Source organism: Gambusia affinis, linkage group LG06 (genome assembly GCF_019740435.1).
Source record: "Gambusia affinis linkage group LG06, SWU_Gaff_1.0, whole genome shotgun sequence".
NCBI lineage: Eukaryota > Metazoa > Chordata > Actinopteri > Cyprinodontiformes > Poeciliidae > Gambusia > Gambusia affinis.
Window position 1 is genome coordinate 23960041 of NC_057873.1, and position 17525 is coordinate 23977565.

Here is a 17525-nt window from a genome sequence, read left to right on the forward strand (position 1 = left end):
ATTTTCAATAACAGTTGCAACCTCACATGAATAACAAAGAGCAAATTTACATCTTTGTCAATTCTACCAAAATGCCCTAGGCGGGAGCAAATATTGATACGTGACTCCAAATAATAGAAAAATTCAGTTTAAAATCACCAAATTTTCAAAAGTATGTGGTAGAGAAGGAGCAGAATGAGCAGCCAGAATGCCTCAGTAGGAAAGAAAAAGGTTGCATCTTTCTGCTTCTTCATTTTTCCTGAGTCTTCTTTAAGTTATCTCATCTGCACCGAAGAGTGTTGTTCTCAGCAGAGCCGTGTAGGGCTTACTTTAACGGATTTAATGAAAAGATCCTGTTGTGATTCTAGCCTGACTGAGGGTGGAAATGTGCATGAATAAAGTGACTTGGACAACATCCTCTCACCCTTTGTGTCCATGTTTCTGACCAAGCTAGGCTCAGTGGCAGATGTTTAAATTCACTCACTAAACAAGAAATTTAAGACGTGCAGCTACTTTACAAAAAAATTAATAATTTAAAAAAAAAAAAAAAAACTGGAGACTTCTCTCATGTTTATTAGCAGTCCGAGCACAGACATGAAAATGAGGTGCAAAGCATGAAACGCTTTAAATCTCGTATGGTTCATCTTGCCTGTGTGATCTTTCCTTTAAGTACCCATGATGCACGGTGCTTCTCCAGCCACTGTGTCTGCAGCCACCACACCTGCCACAAGTGTTCCCTTTGCAACAGCAACAGCCAACCAGGTTTGCTCCTCTTCCTGCCTCCTCTCACTTTCTGTCACATTATTACTTAAATTATTTATTTTATTTTTTTTCAAATCTGCTCATGCTTTTCTGTTTTCCTGTAAATGATGTGATTCTGTTGCGCTTCCTCATAAATAATGCACGAAGAGAAAACAAAGGCTTGTTTCTGATCTCTTGCTAGTTATGTGTGGTTTTGTTTCTGCACGCTCCCCATGCTTATCTTTCACATGAAGTGCTGTTTGTTCTGGTTTTGTTCGGCCCATTTGCTAACTCTCTCTGTTTTTCCTTGTCTTCCCGTTTCCTCTTCTCTCCTCTCCATCAGATTCCAATAATATCTGCGGACCATCTGACTAGTCACAAGTATGTGACCCAGATGTAGGAGTCTCTGTCAGAACAGTATGTATTTCTTCCCATTACGGTGTCTTGCACAATTCCTGTCAAAAACATCGCAGATGGTTCACTGGAGTTAAATGTTTAGCTGAAACGGAAGGGAAAGGATATCAATTGTTGTCCACACTTATTGGCATCCAGAGTGAAGGAACTGGAAGCAAATAATTTGGTCAAATGAGGCAAAGAATTAGGTTTTCTATGGCAAACTAAATCCAGGTTGGCTTTAAAACATAGAATGTATTATTTTACAGAAGTGAGAAGTAAAATATTCGATCATATTTCATAGGACAGTACTGAAAATGTGACTTATACAATGTAAATTAGTGTACAGCTCGTGTAACAGCGTTAATCTTCAGTTCCCTCAAAATTATTCGGCCCACGCCTTATAACGTCTAAATCGTGAGTGACAAAAGTGAGCACACAGTGAAAATGTCCAAATTGGGCCCAATTAGCCATTTTCTCTCCCCGCTGTCATGCCACTCGTTTGCGTTAAAAGGTGTCAGGAGTGAATGGGGAGCAGGTGTCTTAAATTTGGTGCGATCGCTCTCAAACCTTCTCTTTCCCGTCACTGCAAGTTCATCATGGCAAGGAACTCTGAAAAAAAATACATTTTACTCCACAGAAAAACAAGAGGTTGAAGGAATGGGTGGGGTTTAGCCTTTTAGTGATCTCTACTGCATTAAACCTCACTGCATCCACTATGGTGAAGAAACCTTTAAGCAGTTGACCGGCTTCTCTTCTTTACGCTCTGGGAACTTCGTGAAACCTCAAATTTGAAATACCAAACTACTACATGGTGCCACTTGTCAAGAAAACTGATTATGATCGGGTCTTTTAGCAGGATACTGTTGAAAAATATAGATGTCCGTCTCAATAGAGAGGAGGTTTCAATCCAACTTCTTCCAGACCTTAAATTTATAGAAAACTTTTTCTTTTTTTAAAAAGTTAGCAACATATTGCACTCATTTTTGTTATGGTCTGCAAATTTGTCTGATGTTGTTTTTTTTTTTTTTACTTGAAATTAAACAGTGTGGGATTCACAGAAAGTGACTTTTTTTATTACTGTAAAAACAAATTTTCTTCTTATAAAAAAATGATCGCTGTATTGAGTCCAGACTTGTATTGTTTATAATTAAAGAGAGTTAATCTACATTTAATTACTTTGACGTGTAGAAATAAAGCCCTCAAAAATCTTCTGATCTTCTCAGCTCCTTCTGTCACACGAAAGGAATAATCGCGCAGTTTTATGAATCTCGGGATTTAAGGTTTATTTGGAATCAACAAAAGATAATCAAAACTTCAATTGAGATGAAAAGATGATGGGATGAAAACAGAAATGTTGGGAACTAATTAGGATGGAATCGTGCATCAAATGTTTTGGAGAACAGAGAACGTTTGTCCGCACATCGAATTAAGGCGTTGATTTAAATGAGCAAAGTCTAAAACACTAGTTTCGAAATGATGACGGCCTTCACGTTAGCAGGAGCTGTTTTGGTTCTCTCAAACCTCGACAGAATAAAGCAAGAGAAACTCTTGCTGTTCCTGCCCTCAGCAACAGATCAATCTATCATTTTCAAACATGAACTCCTTAATCACTCATCTCTGAGCAGCCGTCGGTGTCTGAACCACCAATCAAGCGCAGATTCGGGGAACACAAGTGAATCTAGCTCTTAAAGTTATTCTAAACATGTAATTAATAAAATGCTAACATGCTGGAACCCGTCTGACAGTCAGCATTTATAGTTACAATTATTCATGAATCGATGAATAAGTACAAGCTTTCTAAGTTGATTATTCATATGACAAAGACTGTAATATCTTGGGTTATGTAGTGTTAGCATAGCTAAGATAATATTTTTCCCATGTTTTTAAGCCCTGAACATGTTATGTGTGTGGGTGGGAATTTACTTTGACTAGATTAGAGATGGAGACTGTTAAAGTGTTCACGCCCCAAAAAGGCAGAACTTCAAAACGTGTAGTAATACATAATAACAAGAAGAGTAAAACTAATCAAAATGACTGGAACTATTTATTTATTATTTTTTTTCTTCTTTTAACCCGTCCAGATGGAACTGGAGATGGAGCGTGCTGGTGTCAAGTCCAAGATTAACGGTCAACCTTCATACAAGTAACAGCGAGAGCCGAGATTCCGGTTTGGAACACAAATCTGCATGTTAGCGTGGAAGGAACAACTTGCTAGAGAGGTTCTCATGTGACATTCATGCCCAGTTTCACACGACGACATGCAAAAGAAGAAGAATTAGGAGAGCGTTGTTTGTATTTCAAGACTTGCCCCTCGTTTCGCAGAGGCGACTAACCTTTATTCACCAGACACATTTTGAATGTCAACACAAGGTTCATGTGGGGGGAGCAGTCGTCGGGACGGAATCGGTACGTCCGCTGACCAAGAGTCACGTCTTGCGTTGTCTTGTCTGTTTATTGGTTGTTGGTTTTTCGAATGTCAATATGTTCACTTGTTTACACCAAGATGCACCTTGTATCTCAGTTAAGGTAAAGGAACAGATAATCTGACTGAACCACATATGCATGCACAATGATTTTCTTTTCTTTTTTGTTGTTGTTCTTATCTGGTTCTGTTCTTCTAAGGGTGATGAGGGAATTTGCCCGAGCAAGGAAGCAACTGAATGTCTGTGATGTGTCTTTCAAACCTTTGTAGCCTACCTTTTTATCTCTTAAGCACACGTCTTTAACCTTACAGGAGCCCCTGTAAAGTGCCATGCATCTCAAAATATACAGGAATTGTATTCAAGCAGTGTTGCAAAGTTTTAAACTCAACAATGCCCTTTAATTCATATGTGTCTGATTTGGAGTTTTGCTTTTTTTTCAGGACACCATGTTGTGTCCAACCACATGACGTGTCATTACCTGTAATTCCCGTTAAGCACCGCTGATTGTTGCACCCCGGATATTCTACTGATTGAAACCTTTTCACGATCTGTCTTTCTGTGCCAGCATGTGCTTTGCAAAAGTATTCATACCACCTTTTTCACATTTTTTCACTCCGCAACTGCAAACTTAAATGTATCGCTTGTTCATCTTTTGTGACAGACCAACACAAAGTAGCGCATCATTTTTTAAAATTTTTTTTTCACTAATGATCTACTTTGTGGCACCACTTTTTGCTGCGACGAGAACTGCAGTTGTTTTGTTGCGCATCTAACGACTGAAACATTTTGCCAATTCTTAGCTATAAAATGGCACAACTGTGAAATAACCTCATGTTCTCAGTTAGATTTAGATGTAGGGCTTTGCAACGCACGAATTGAGTCGTTCTCCTGGTTTGCTCATGACCTCCGATCAGCCTTCCTGTTCCACTAGCGAAAAGAACCCCCCTCCCCCAAAGTGCCGCCTGCATCGCGTCTCATCGTCGGGACGGTGTGTTCAGGGTTGTATGAAGTGTCGGTGTTCTGCCACCGACACTCCATACAACATTTTGCAAGCAGGTGACTTTCTGAAAGCCGCTGGAAAATCTCGGGGTCATCAAAGTTTGGACTTCACACACACACACGCCCAATTTTTCTGCGCTACTTTGTGTTGGTCCGTGACAGAGCTAATTCAGTTTAAGCACTCTGGAGGTTTGTGGTTGTCGTGTAGCAAAATGTGAAAAAGTTCAGTCGAATAATAATAGTAATAATACTTTTCCAAGGTAGCGCAAGTTGCATGCAGGCCTGTAGAATCTCTCTCTGGCATAAAGACGAAAACAATGAAATAACTGCTGTGAGGCCAAACGGAAATCTGTAAAGAAGAGTCTGCTGGTGGAGGTGTAATGATGTTCGTTTTCTTTAAAAAAAAGAGGAAAAAAAAGACATAACCTTGTTTTTCTTATACATGGTTATGCGTACTCTAAGACAGGTCGTCGAAGAAAAGTCGGTGTAGTGCGTGCGTGTATATATATATGGTCAGACATATTTAAGAGCGTTCGTTTAATACCTGAGAACTGTCTTTCGGATAGTCAGCCAAAGTCTTTTTGTGAGTAGACTAGAGGGTCTGACTTCATAAGGACGCCCAGCCCAAAGAAGGTTCGGGTGTTTAGAGTAGATCTCTGAAACGGCTTGTTTGTTTTGTTTTGTTTTTCTTGTGGTTTTTCTTCAGGCATATTTAATTGACGGACAAGGACAGCTGAAAGGCGGCGAGAAAATGAAACCTGATTGTACTACTCATCCAAAGCCTTAGAATGTACCATTGGGTCAGCACAATGCAACACGCCATTCTGAACCATGCAGCTGCCTAATCCATGCCATAACGCAACACACACAGAACAGTAAGTGGCTGTCATGTTCGTGTTTTCCTAAGCCCCTCCTTCCTTCTTAGACAAGGAGTGTTCATTTTGTTTGGAAAGTACATTGATATTAGTTCTTATTTTTTGGTTTTGAGGATGATATTTATCTTTATAATAATGAGTATATTAGGTACAGTGTGTGTGTGTGTTTCTGCGTGTGTCCTCCCATCCAGAGTTTTCCCGAAGGTTCCACATAATGTCTTTTATTTTCTTTTATTTTTTTATTTTTGGTACAGTTACGATTGTAAGCTTTCTGCGTTTATGCATATTGTTGAAGCGTATGCATTTTTTTGTTCGTGTCTCTAGTTGTTTTTTTTGTGCGTGTTCTTTGAACACACATGTTTTATGAGTATCTAACAGCGTCGACACAACAGAAACAAGAGAGGCTGAGTTGTCACTGTGGCAACGTTCGTCAATAACTGACTAATATTTTAACGATTGTAAGGTTTGTACCTAGTCCTATAAGCGTAAAAAAACAAAAAAGAAGAAGAAAAAAAAAAGATGTTATCGAAAAGTCTAGTTCATAGATGTTTAGAGTGACGATGTTATTTTCTATCCATTTTGAATATAAACTATTGTTTAAATATTTCTACTCTCCCTGGAAATTGGGCCATGTTGGAAAACAAGCTGCATATTTTACAGGCGGGGTGAAGGTGAACATGGCGAGCGGCGGTCCGACGCACTCGTCTCCAACTTCGCCCGCTGGGGGGGGACAGGGTGAGGGGGATACTGTGGCGATAAAGAGGTAATAAAGGTCGACTTTTTTGCACTTCTGTACATAGTAAAAAGAAATTAATAAATAACAATAGAGAGTATCGTGTATATTGAGATCTTATTTTGAATAAAAAAGTAAAACGATGACAGGGAATTTTGCTAGGACAACAAATAAAAACAACAAAAAACGGAAAAAAAAAAGATCCTTTTTGAAAGGCTGAACAAAAATTGCTTGCATTTAGAGGGCCCTGAGTTCTCACTCTCCTGCCTCTTGACAGAATAATAATAATAATAATAATAATAATAATAATTATAATCAGGGTTTCCCCCAGTGTTTTATAAACCTGGCGGGCCACCAGGCTTATAAATGCTTATCTGTTTAAGTATTTTTTTTAATGTTTGCCTTTTTGAAAAACTTGATGTGTTATTGGACGATTGGAAGATTAATATCTGAACACCATCTACAATCATCAAGTGGTATTTTCCAAGTTCCTGCAAACTTTAAACATTTTTTTAACTCAAAAACCCGACGGGCGGCGGGATGGATGACTGCCAAGCGACCCGACCACCAGACTTAGCATGTTTTCTGGGGGAAACCTTGACAATGATAATTATAAAAGGCCAATTGTTGCTCCCTCTTTTTTGTCAGCAGCTTGTAGTTTGCCCGGTAAAACTTCTGGAAGGAGGCGTCCACGGCCATCCTGCGACATAAGAGCCTGACGGGGGTCAGGAGGGGGTTGAGGGGCTCGTCTGGCTTCCCTCAACCTGTCTGAATCGATGGGTCAGCGCCATGACCGCCCCCTCACCCCCCAACCCCATCCCAGGCCTTACCTACCACAACATGCTCTGTCTGTTTTACCTTCACTCAGAGTGGAATGCATGTCAACGGAAATACATATAATACACTGACGGAGAAAAAAAAGATAATAATAATAATAATAACCTTCACAACACACTAATACTGAATAAGAACTCATTTACACAGAAAGATGTATTTACAGTATACAATATTCTATCAATGTAATGGATTAAAAAAATATATATATAGAATACAAAAACATAGAGTAGTGGTTTTATTTAAAAAAATGGTTTTCAGAGACTATACTCACTAAGATTTCACAACTTGGGGAGATTAAACACATGCAACACAAACACCATAGCTATAGGAGTCATTTTTGTTTCCGTTTGTGTCAGCTGTGCTTGTGGTCGATGGAACGGATTGGACAGAAATGTCAGGGCGACGTCAGAGTCCTAAAGAAACCGCCGTCAGTAAGGCTCCCCTTCCGCAGACATTTGATTCCAAATACCTTACAATTATTGCAAATGGAGTCCTTATCGTTTCAATGTGTGTGCTTCATCCTTGAATCCAAAAGAACCCCCTCCAAGAATTTCTGGTCTGGTCAAACAAAGCTTTCCCCCATTAAATGAATGTGAAACGTCCCAAGTCTGCAAGTTTTATGACAACGTATTGGTGCTTTCTGCTTTGCACGGCGTCCCCCAGGGATGTTCACAAAAACTTTAAAAACTGAGTTCATTTCATAGGAGGTTTTATAATTTGTACTTTTTTTTTAAACTGCTCAAGAGGACTGCACCATAAATACACTGATGTCAAATTATTACTTCGATTGTCAATCAATGCCATTAACTTCTTTTGATTGTTCATTATTTCTTCGTGTCATGCAGTAATTTGAATATTTTTGTTTTTGCCCTTAAACCAAGACGGAGGTGCACATCTGTGCAGCTCCTTTATTTAGCTCTGGAGGTCTATTGTTTTGTTTCTTTGGTTTTTTTTTTTTTTTTTTTTTTTTTTTTTCCTGCCGTGAACGACAATGTCATTAGCAAGTCTTAGGGAAATCTTGATAAAAAGTGATAATTTTGAGACCTGACAAACTGGCATCCTACGAGGAAATCTGTAGAAAACTCAAAGGATAGTCTAGTTACTGGTAAGAGTTTATGTAGTAACAGGAAACAGGACACTAATACAGGATACAAGTATAGAAAAACGTAAAAAAAAACAATGGTGAAACTCTACTTGAGTTATCAGATGTCTCCGGAACGAACAATGCAGTTGTTCACGTGCTTTCTCTCAGAATCGTGTGATGTTCTCTCCCTTGCAATCTTATGCAGAAATAACTCTCACCGTCTTCTGAATAATAGATTTCGAACAGACCGAACACCCTCTTCACGAATCAACTTTCACAAACCTTGCTAACCTTTTTCTGCACGGTTTTGGTGTAAAGTGCAGATCCTCACTTCATCGAATTCGCGTGTTGCCAAAAAAAAGAGGATGTGTATCTATTCTATTTACTTCCATTAGAAAGGGATTTTTTTTTAAATTTATGAATGTATTTTTTGTAAGCAAGTTCAATCCTTTTAACTGGACATTGTTCTCCAGACATTCCAGACGTCCCTGCAACGTTTATAAAATCTCGGATGTTCATTTTGGGGTAAATTGTGACTACCGTAATTTCCAGACTATAAGACGCGACTTTTGTCTCACGCTTTCGACCCTGCGGCTTATACAACAATGCGGCTTATTTATGAATTTTTTTCTAACTGCCAGTAGGGGCGCTGGAGCAGAAAAGGTAAGCGTGAGACAGCTGGAATATATCTGTAGAGGAAGACTAATGTAACATCGTGCTTTGTGCATGGATAAAATTAGCTTGAACAGACCCTCATCATGGAGAATGCAAGAAGAAATGCATATGATGCAGCTTTCAAGTTAAAAGCAATCGAGCTGGCCGATAAAGAAGGAAACAGACACTGAGGAAGAAGACTTCCATGGTTTTCAGTGCACAGGAGGAAGAGGATGACAGTATGTTATTTAAACCAGCCCTGTTAGTGTTGTTTTGCTATATTGCTGCTGTTCAGAAAGAAAAGCTACGGCATATTATTAAAACTTTAAAAACACCTTCTGTGTACCGTCTTTCTTTGTAAATGTATCATGTTTCAATGTAGGCACATGCGGCTTATACACCAGTGCGGCTTATGTATGTACAAAATGTGTTTCCTTTAAAAATGTAGGGGGGTGCGGCTTATAATCAGGTGCGCTCTATAGTCCGGAAAATTACGGTATTTACATCAGAACAATTGAAATTTGTAGACTTCTGCGATCTAGAACGAGACAAAATATGTTCATTAGAGACATCAGTATCTCATTAACACAAATGCAAAAAATAAAATAGAATTACTTACCAATTAATGTATTCAATTAATAATTTCTATTTCTGGAGGAATTTTACTGTTTGATGATGAGCCTTCGCAGGATGCAGAGTGAATCTGTGATCAGTTTAGGTATCTGCCCTCATCCTCCTGCTGCATCCGCTTTACACAAACCACAGACTTTCTTGTTCCCACACGCTTCATCTCCTGGAGCCTGTTGTACGTTTGCAGTGTTAACGCTCCTTCCCAAACCGAGGCGTAGTTCGTAAATTTATCACGCAGTCGGTTTCAGAAGACGTGTGGCATTCTCTTTAAATTTTCCAAAAAGATCCATGAAGATTTTTTTCTTATAAAATAAGTATATTTACAAAGCCAGGACAAAAAAAGGCCGGGTAAATCAACTAAGTCGGACTGATCAGTGTGAGCCATGTAACCACGCACACCAAATTCTGCTCTGTTTGAATATTAAACGTTTGCTCTGAACATTCGCGTTATCCTTCCTCTTCTACAAGCACACTCTTCTTATATTTAGGATGTAACGTAAACTGATGTTTTCACTTTTGTGTTTTGTTTTTCTTTTTACGATTTGTATGTTTGCTTTTTCTGCTCATAGTGCTAAGATGACGTATCCTGTCCTCTGCCGCAGTTTGTTTCTGCTTGTTTTGCTGTTCCAGGCCCCTTGGAAGAATGCGTTACGTTGCGTTTGCATGCTGGCCGCCTCGTTTGGGAAAGGCGCTCACAGGGAACGGTGTGCATAGAGTGCAACAGACTTAAGCCATAAAACTTCAATCATCAGAACGAAATAAGGAAGGAGCTCACAGACGGGTGGGGCGCGGTACTCTTTTTTTTTTTTTTTTTTTTGAGTTGACAGAAATGCCTCGGTTTTACTGACGACGACATCATGCACTAAATCAAGAAGACGTGTAGAGTATTTAATAGAACCTCTGGAGTGATGTTTCAACTTTACAGGTTATGTGGTGTTATGAGAAAAAGTTTCTTTTTGTTTTTTTGTTTGTTTGTTTGTTTGTTTTTGTTTGTTTTTTTCTCATGGGGCCTGTATTGCTATATATTCTTGCTGTTATGAATTTGAAAAATGTAATAAAATTTACAACTCATGCAGATTGTTTTGGAGTTATTTCATCAACTTGATTTGCAGCAAATCGTGATTAAATTGACTTTTACTTGGGACATGTTTCTGTTTTTTTTTCTTATTATTTTTATTTTGGCTGAATATTTAACATTTAGTACATTAACCACGTAATCAAGCAGAGACTTTCATGCATTTGTGCATTTTAAAAAGCTGGTTTAAGTTCTATTCTTTTCTTACCTCAAATTGAATGTGTAAAAATCCAGTTAAGTCGAAATGAAAATGTAGATTCAGATTGATTTAAAAAAAATGTTTACTTAGAAAACTACATATTCACATATCACAATTTGGACATTTTAAACTTTACAGCATTTGTACTCTATGTGCACTCTATATGTTACTTTCCACAATCTTATTTATCTTATTCTGTAAATAAAAGAACACTTTCTGTTTCTTTTCCAGGTACAAAAACGTAGTAGTAAAATCAACACTTCTGCACCATTTTAAACAAGAGACTTTCAAATGAAAGAATTGTGAAATCGAAAGAAGCCAGCTCAATTATTTTTACCTTTTTTTTCTCTACGTCTCTACTTGATTACGTTCAGCTGACGTATTCAAAGTCAAACTACAGCAAACAATGTGGCAAACATTCACAAAAACATAAACAGAGTTATGATTTTGTATCCTTCTTGTTTATTCGGCTTATAAAAATCTTGCCTGTTTTCTTGTCTGTTAATAATCTGTATTGTAGTTTGGGTAAATATGTCTTGATGTATCATCAAGTACAAAAAAAAGCATCTGTCAACATCTGTGAATCACAGAAGGAAAATGTAAATGAAAGATTAGTAGATGAAAAGAATAGACCCATTTTTATTTTTTATATTAACAGGGCAGTCTATCTCAGGATAGATGCAACTGCAATTTGTATCTTTTTGTTCCATGTGCCTTCTTTTTCTATTTTTTTTGGGGGGGGGAGAGTTGTCTACAGTTCACCAGCTGCCAGCTGCTCACAACGCTCCGTGAAGTCTATTTTAGAGCAATCTGCCAGCACGAAGTAGAAGATACTCTGTTCAGACCAGGCCAGAATTTAATTTATTGGGCTACCAGCTGAACTCACACTGCACACTTTCACACAAAAAAAAAAAAAAAAATGCAAACCAAGAGGCAGCATCATGCTGTGGAAATGATTATTTGGCCTTTAAGTCACTGTAAAAGCAGAAGCGATTCTGAAATCCCCTCTACTGTCAGCCTACTTGCTTTGACAGGATGCTGAGTATTTTTGTCCCTCACAAAATTCCTCAGTTTCCCCTTTTTTTCGGATGATCAAACAGATTTTATTTTTTATTTTTTACGAGACAAATATTAAGTGAAAAATACAAAATAAGTGTGTATAACTGTGGATGATTGTGGATTACCACAAACCAGTTTGATCATTCAGCACCGATGCTGACGTGTTAAAAAAAAAAAAAAAGAAAAAAAAAGTTTTATTGCTGAAACATTTATGGTGATCGATGCGGACAATAAAAGTGCTTCGGTGCGCGATCATTTCACAGGAGTTCTTTGTTTATTTTCGCGGAAATAACGAGCGTAATTGATTTCTAATTTTATCAGCCTAATATGTTGCAGACTTGTTTTTAATCTTCTCGCGGCCCTCGGAGACCTCGCTCCGATTGTGTTGTTCATTAAAATGCTATTTGAGATAACTCCATGCATGACGCATCATTTCGTCTTGGCCGGCGAAGCTTCTCGTTTGGAGCACAGATTTTAATTGAGATAGAAACTTGCGGCTCATTTAGCTGAGCAGAGATGTCGGAGCTTTTTGATAGGATCTAATTTGGACCCAGTTGGTTAAGGAGACACATTTCAGCGTGCTTTAACCAGATCTTGCATGCTTTGGGATTTGGGTTTGCGCGACTTGGTTTTCCATTAGGCCTATATCCTTTGTGTTGCAGTTTATCATAGAATTGGTTGAGTAACCATAATCCAAAACATTTGTGTTGAGCCTCCTGGGTTTGTCCAGTCGGTTCAGCGGGTCCATGTGTGGGCAGGCATGTTGGGAAAAGATGCGTCTCCAAGCAGCGCCACTAGATGGCACTGCCGCCTTGTGAATTTCGACTGCAAACTCAACAGTTAATGGCAAAAGCAATGAATTATGATCATCTGTTAATACTCAGGTGAACTTTGTTTGTAAAAACCTGATTCTGTAATAATTTTTAATAATAATAATAGTTGATTTTTTTCATTTTTTATTATTTTTATTGAACTTTAGTTACTGGTTTGGTGGAAATATGTTTATGGAGGTTGAGCAGCTGGAAGGACTGCCTTCGGTAACCCAGGTGGAATCTTATGGTAATTGTTGTATTTTCAGCGTAATCATATTTTCCTTGCTGTCTCATCATTTCCTCGCTCCCATCAATTAAGCGTCAATGTCTAAAGGTATCATAGGACTTCTAACTAAAGGTTTTCAGTGACATTAAAGTCTACACAATCGCTGGACGGAATGCTGAGTTCAGAGATTTCAAACAGTCCCTGACGCCCTGCACAAGGTCACCGGGTCACAAGGTCAAATAGATTCAGCTTCTTTACGTAACGCCAATTCACAACAACGTTCTTGAGGCATTTTACAGACAGACTTTCTTTAACTGTACAGTTTCCCTTTACTTACTGGGTAATTTGTTGTGTTTTGTTTGATAATATTCAAGTATGACTGGTGCTTCTTTATGAGCAAGGTAAACATAAACATTTGATGTGTGTGTGTTACATGGTAATATCTGTCATAAATCTAAGAAACATGACTGGCTGACGTTTACAGCACAGTTTCTCTTTACTTACGGGGTAAGATTTTATTTTTTTATCGATGCATGTGCATCAGTAAAGAATTGCATTAGCTGCTGCTAGTTTATAGACAGGTTAACATAAGCCTATACAAGCCAGAGTTATAGGTAAAGGTAATTACTGTTGAAAATCTCAGAAGTTAAACATTTTCCCTGTCTGTTCAAATTTAATGGCAGCATTAATGTGTGACAATTTACCACATAAGCAATTGGTAAATATGGGGCAACTTATGTATTGTTAAACATTAATTTGATTGTAGCTACCTTGTAAAATTAGTTTTAATTACATAGCAATACACTGTGTCTTACTTCTTAATTACATCGTAATACTTACTTGGTAATATTTGGTTATTTGCTGCCAAAGCAGTTTGTAAACATTGTGTAACATAGGCATTGTTAAACTGTTTTAATTGCATAGTATTACACCATAACTTACTTGGTACTTACTTGGTAATTACATTGTAGTTAGCGAACTGCAACAAAAGTATGTACAGAGTGAACTCTGTACATACTTTCAGGTAGGCTGATGTTTTGGATTTTTAACATTACATTTATTACTCTTAATATTCCAATTTTTATTTTATTTTTTTTTAAAACTTGTCCAGGAGTTTCTTGTTCCCTGAAAGCCTTAATCAATAAATATCTTCTAAAAATCAAACCACTTTTCAAATGCATTCAGATGAACTGAATCTCATAATAAGCTCCATAACTAGTTAATTAATAACTAATTAAAATCACTGAAAGCTGCTTCCATTCATTACATCACATTCAAATTCTCCCTTTGCCAAACATTCCTTGTTAAGTCCAGCAGTTTTGTTTTCCTTTTCTCCTGTCATCATGAGCCTTTCTGGTGTTTGGCCCGTCTTGCCCTCCCTCTCGCCTCCCTCCATCTCTCTGTCGTTAGAGGGCGAATATGTCCTGCGGAGGCGTAATGAAGCAGTTCTGATCCAATAGCGTCTGCTGTCGCAGCCCGCCTAACAAAACGATGATGTACGACCTCGTGTCTGCAACACGTTGCAAATCTAACTCCCCTTCCTCCCAAACCCCCTCCGATCACGGCTACTTTTCCCCAATCGGATTGGTTTTTTATATATATATAACAACAAACAAGCCAAGTCATTTCTTGCATGGGAATTTTATCCTGCGAGGGCTCTGAACCTCCCAGCCGAGTTGTCACGCAGCAAGAAGGGGAAAACGATTAGTCGCACAGACGACGCTCGGCCGCCGCAAGTGTCGCTTACAACGCAATAAAAGTCATCTGATGGATTTGACCTCTTGGGGGAGAAAAATGTGTCTATTTTTTAATCTGTGGATTTGGACTGAAATGTGTTTCATTAAGTAGAAAGATAAGGAGTTCCAACCTCACTTTTAAGGTCGTAATGCAAAAAGGAAAACAGGAGCACAGGACGACGACGACCAAAAACAAAACCTGTTTAAGTTGCATGCTGAGTCTTTTTAATCATCTGTGGTGCAAGAAGCTGTGAAAGCGTAATATGGGGCACGTTTCCTCTGAGATTCAGGCAGACAACATTCTGGAGAAACGCACGCATCGTGTGTTGTTTTCACAAACGTGCAAGAAGAAATAGACTTCTGGGGGGATTCTGGGCTAAATAACCAATAACTCTGTTGGTCATTCTGACAGTTTTATTATTACAAGATTATAATTTTATTACTCTTGCGTACCGCCGTCCCCCTCTGTCTTGGCTTCAGCTCCTTCCTCTCTCGCTATCTGTCTGCTGAGTCACTACTTGACTTCCCTGAGTGCTGCTTTAATCATGGCCCAGAGATCCCATTTTCCCCGAGTATGTCGGTATGCCGGCGCGTGTGCGTGTGTGTGTATAACTGTATCCATCCAGGTGTGTGCAATTACAATAAGTGTTTGTTTACAATAAGCGTTTGCGAGAGTTTTCCCTGGGTTTAATGGAACAAGAAGCAGAAGCAGCAGCAGCGAGTCAGGCTAATCGCATTTCCTGTTGGAACAGTGGAAATATTGATCAGGCGGGTTGAATTTAATGCCAGGCAGCTTGCTGCGCTGCCGCCGACAACGGGAGCCTGGGATTCGGTTGTTTTAATGGGTTCATCTCGGCTCCAGTCGATCCAAAGCCGTTGAGGACTTCATTCCGGCAGAGCAGTTCACAGCACTCTGTAAAAGGCTGTATAAAAAAAACCCAAAAACATACCTATCATATTCATTTCCCCGGTTTTGCGTTTAGAATTGTTTTTGCTTTACACGCCTTTGTGGAACCAACAAACAGACATTGTTAAAGTCCACTGTGTGATACCTGCGTAAGAACGACGGTTTGTTTGCAAAGTCAAGTCGACGCGGTCCGCAGTTAGTCAGTAAGAGGAATAACTCCAAAATCTAAAAATACAAACTGCTGGGTTTCCTCAGAAAGGACGGTGAACAAACTTTGAAAAGACTGCAAATTTTCCACCTCACTTTGAATCTGCCTGACGGTTTGACGGCGTTGGCGGTTGCATATTTGTGGGCATGAATTGAACCCGAACGCATCGTCAAGCGCCTTGAGGATCATCTGTCCATTCTGAGTCTGGGCCGTAGAAATGAACTGAACCGATTTGAATTCGACCTCTGTGTTTTCTTTTTGAAACTTCTTTGTAACTTCTTGAGCTTTATCCGCCTCTTCAAGTCTGTGGGGTTATTATTTTGTCTCATTTTATTTACTCATTTCATAAAATTAGACTCCTGATGCTCTCAGACAGCTCACGTTCCTCGGCTGTTGTGAAAATGAAACCTGAAAACTATTAACCTTTTCCATGAAATCAAAGTATAAGGTTGGGTTTTGTAACTTATTTTTGCGTTTATTGATGCTTTAAGCAAAAAGGAAAAAAAACATTATTTAATTAGTTATTAGTTATATGTTATTATTATTATTTTTTACCAGAAGGGTTATTATGTCTTTAGGCCCTTCTTATCATCTTTAGTAGCTGTATAAAAACACAATTAAAGGAAGACAAGTATTGGCTCGAAACAAGAACTTCCTATGTGAATCAATCAGTAATTTTCAGAAGTGAAGTATTGACCCTACTTTTTCTTTTCTTTTTTTTCTTTTTTTTATTTTTATTGCATTTAACTGAAAATCTTTGTTCTCCAATGATGGAAGAAAGACCACTCTGTAAAGCACATTAACAAGTTTCCAGGCAAGTTTCTGGAGGAATATGGGTCATACTGAGAGGGTACTGAGGGCACAGCTGTACTCAGAGATGAACAGCCACTATTCAGTCGGTGACAGGATGTCCCTCGGCCCTCCGCGCCGAACTCAAAAGCAGGACCAGAGCAAAGACAGAGGAGGTCAGAAGGCGCGCTACATGGCCCGATTAGCATGCTCTGAGATTTTCCTGTGTGCCAGCTAATGGGTCTGTCTTTTTCTTAAACACGGACGGCGACAGGAGAACCTGGCAGAGAATGAAAGCTGTCGACTGAGAGGGCCAAACAGGGATCTCAGTGTTGTGTCGAAAGGAGACGCCACCGCCTCGGTCTCGCCGAAGCTTCATCATTTTTGACAGCAGGGCTGCGTCGAGAGCTGGAGGGGCGGATCGAAGAAATGGGAATGAAAAGCAAAAATGGAACCAAGCCAGTTTTGTCAGCGTGTGCCGCCGTAGCCGCTGACGGCTGGGAGGAGATGAAATGGTTAGCAGAATTACACAAGGAGTCAACCCAGACTTCACCAGTTTGCGCCGTTAAATCGCCATAAAGATCACTATTCAACTCGTTTTTTTCTCAACTGTGCCGTCTTTCATATTGCTTTCCACATTTCTGTCAAAAGCTTCCCCACAAGTAGGTTATCTATATAGCCCGTCTGCACGGCAGTAGCTGGTGACTAAATCACAGTGTTGCTTTTAACTTACTATGATTTAAGGAGAGTGAGTGGACTCGCTGCTGAGACGGGCATATTGGCGTAAAAGAAGCCGCTCAGCAGCTTTTCTTCTCCTCTCCTCTTGTTTCCGTTTCATCGATTTTATCTTAATGCCGTTCATTTTGTCCAAACGGTTCATCTACCGCCGCTCCCGTTACTGTCGCTTTTCAGAAAGGCAATTACCCGCCATAAATCAGCTTCTTCATTACCCAGCGTGCGCTCTCGCCAGGGTTTTCCACGAGGAATGATTCACACATCCTCAATTTCCTGTTGTGCAGACGGGCTGATTCAATACGTATTTATTTATTATTATTATTATTATTATTATTATTATTATTATTATTATTATTATTATTATTATTATTATTATTTATTTATTTATTTTTGAATCCGGATGTGCTTAGCAAAAAAAAAAAACTGCC

The 17525-nt window shown here is 39.0% G+C and overlaps 1 protein-coding gene across 10 annotated transcripts in view; it reads left to right on the forward strand.

The window, feature by feature from the left end:
- Positions 1 to 10422, forward strand: part of LOC122832462 (muscleblind-like protein 1) — a 78213-nt gene extending 67791 nt beyond the window's left edge. For 9 of the 10 annotated variants that reach the window (XM_044119257.1, XM_044119259.1, XM_044119260.1 and 6 more), the window contains 3 exons: positions 650 to 741; positions 1064 to 1137; positions 3198 to 10422. In XM_044119257.1, coding sequence (XP_043975192.1) covers positions 650 to 741; positions 1064 to 1120 — 149 coding nt within the window. In that variant the 3' untranslated portion in view covers positions 1121 to 1137; positions 3198 to 10422. The remainder of the gene's footprint in view (positions 1 to 649; positions 742 to 1063; positions 1138 to 3197) is intronic. The other variant, XM_044119267.1, reaches the window with a different exon arrangement.
- The last annotated feature ends 7103 nt before the right edge of the window (positions 10423 to 17525 follow it).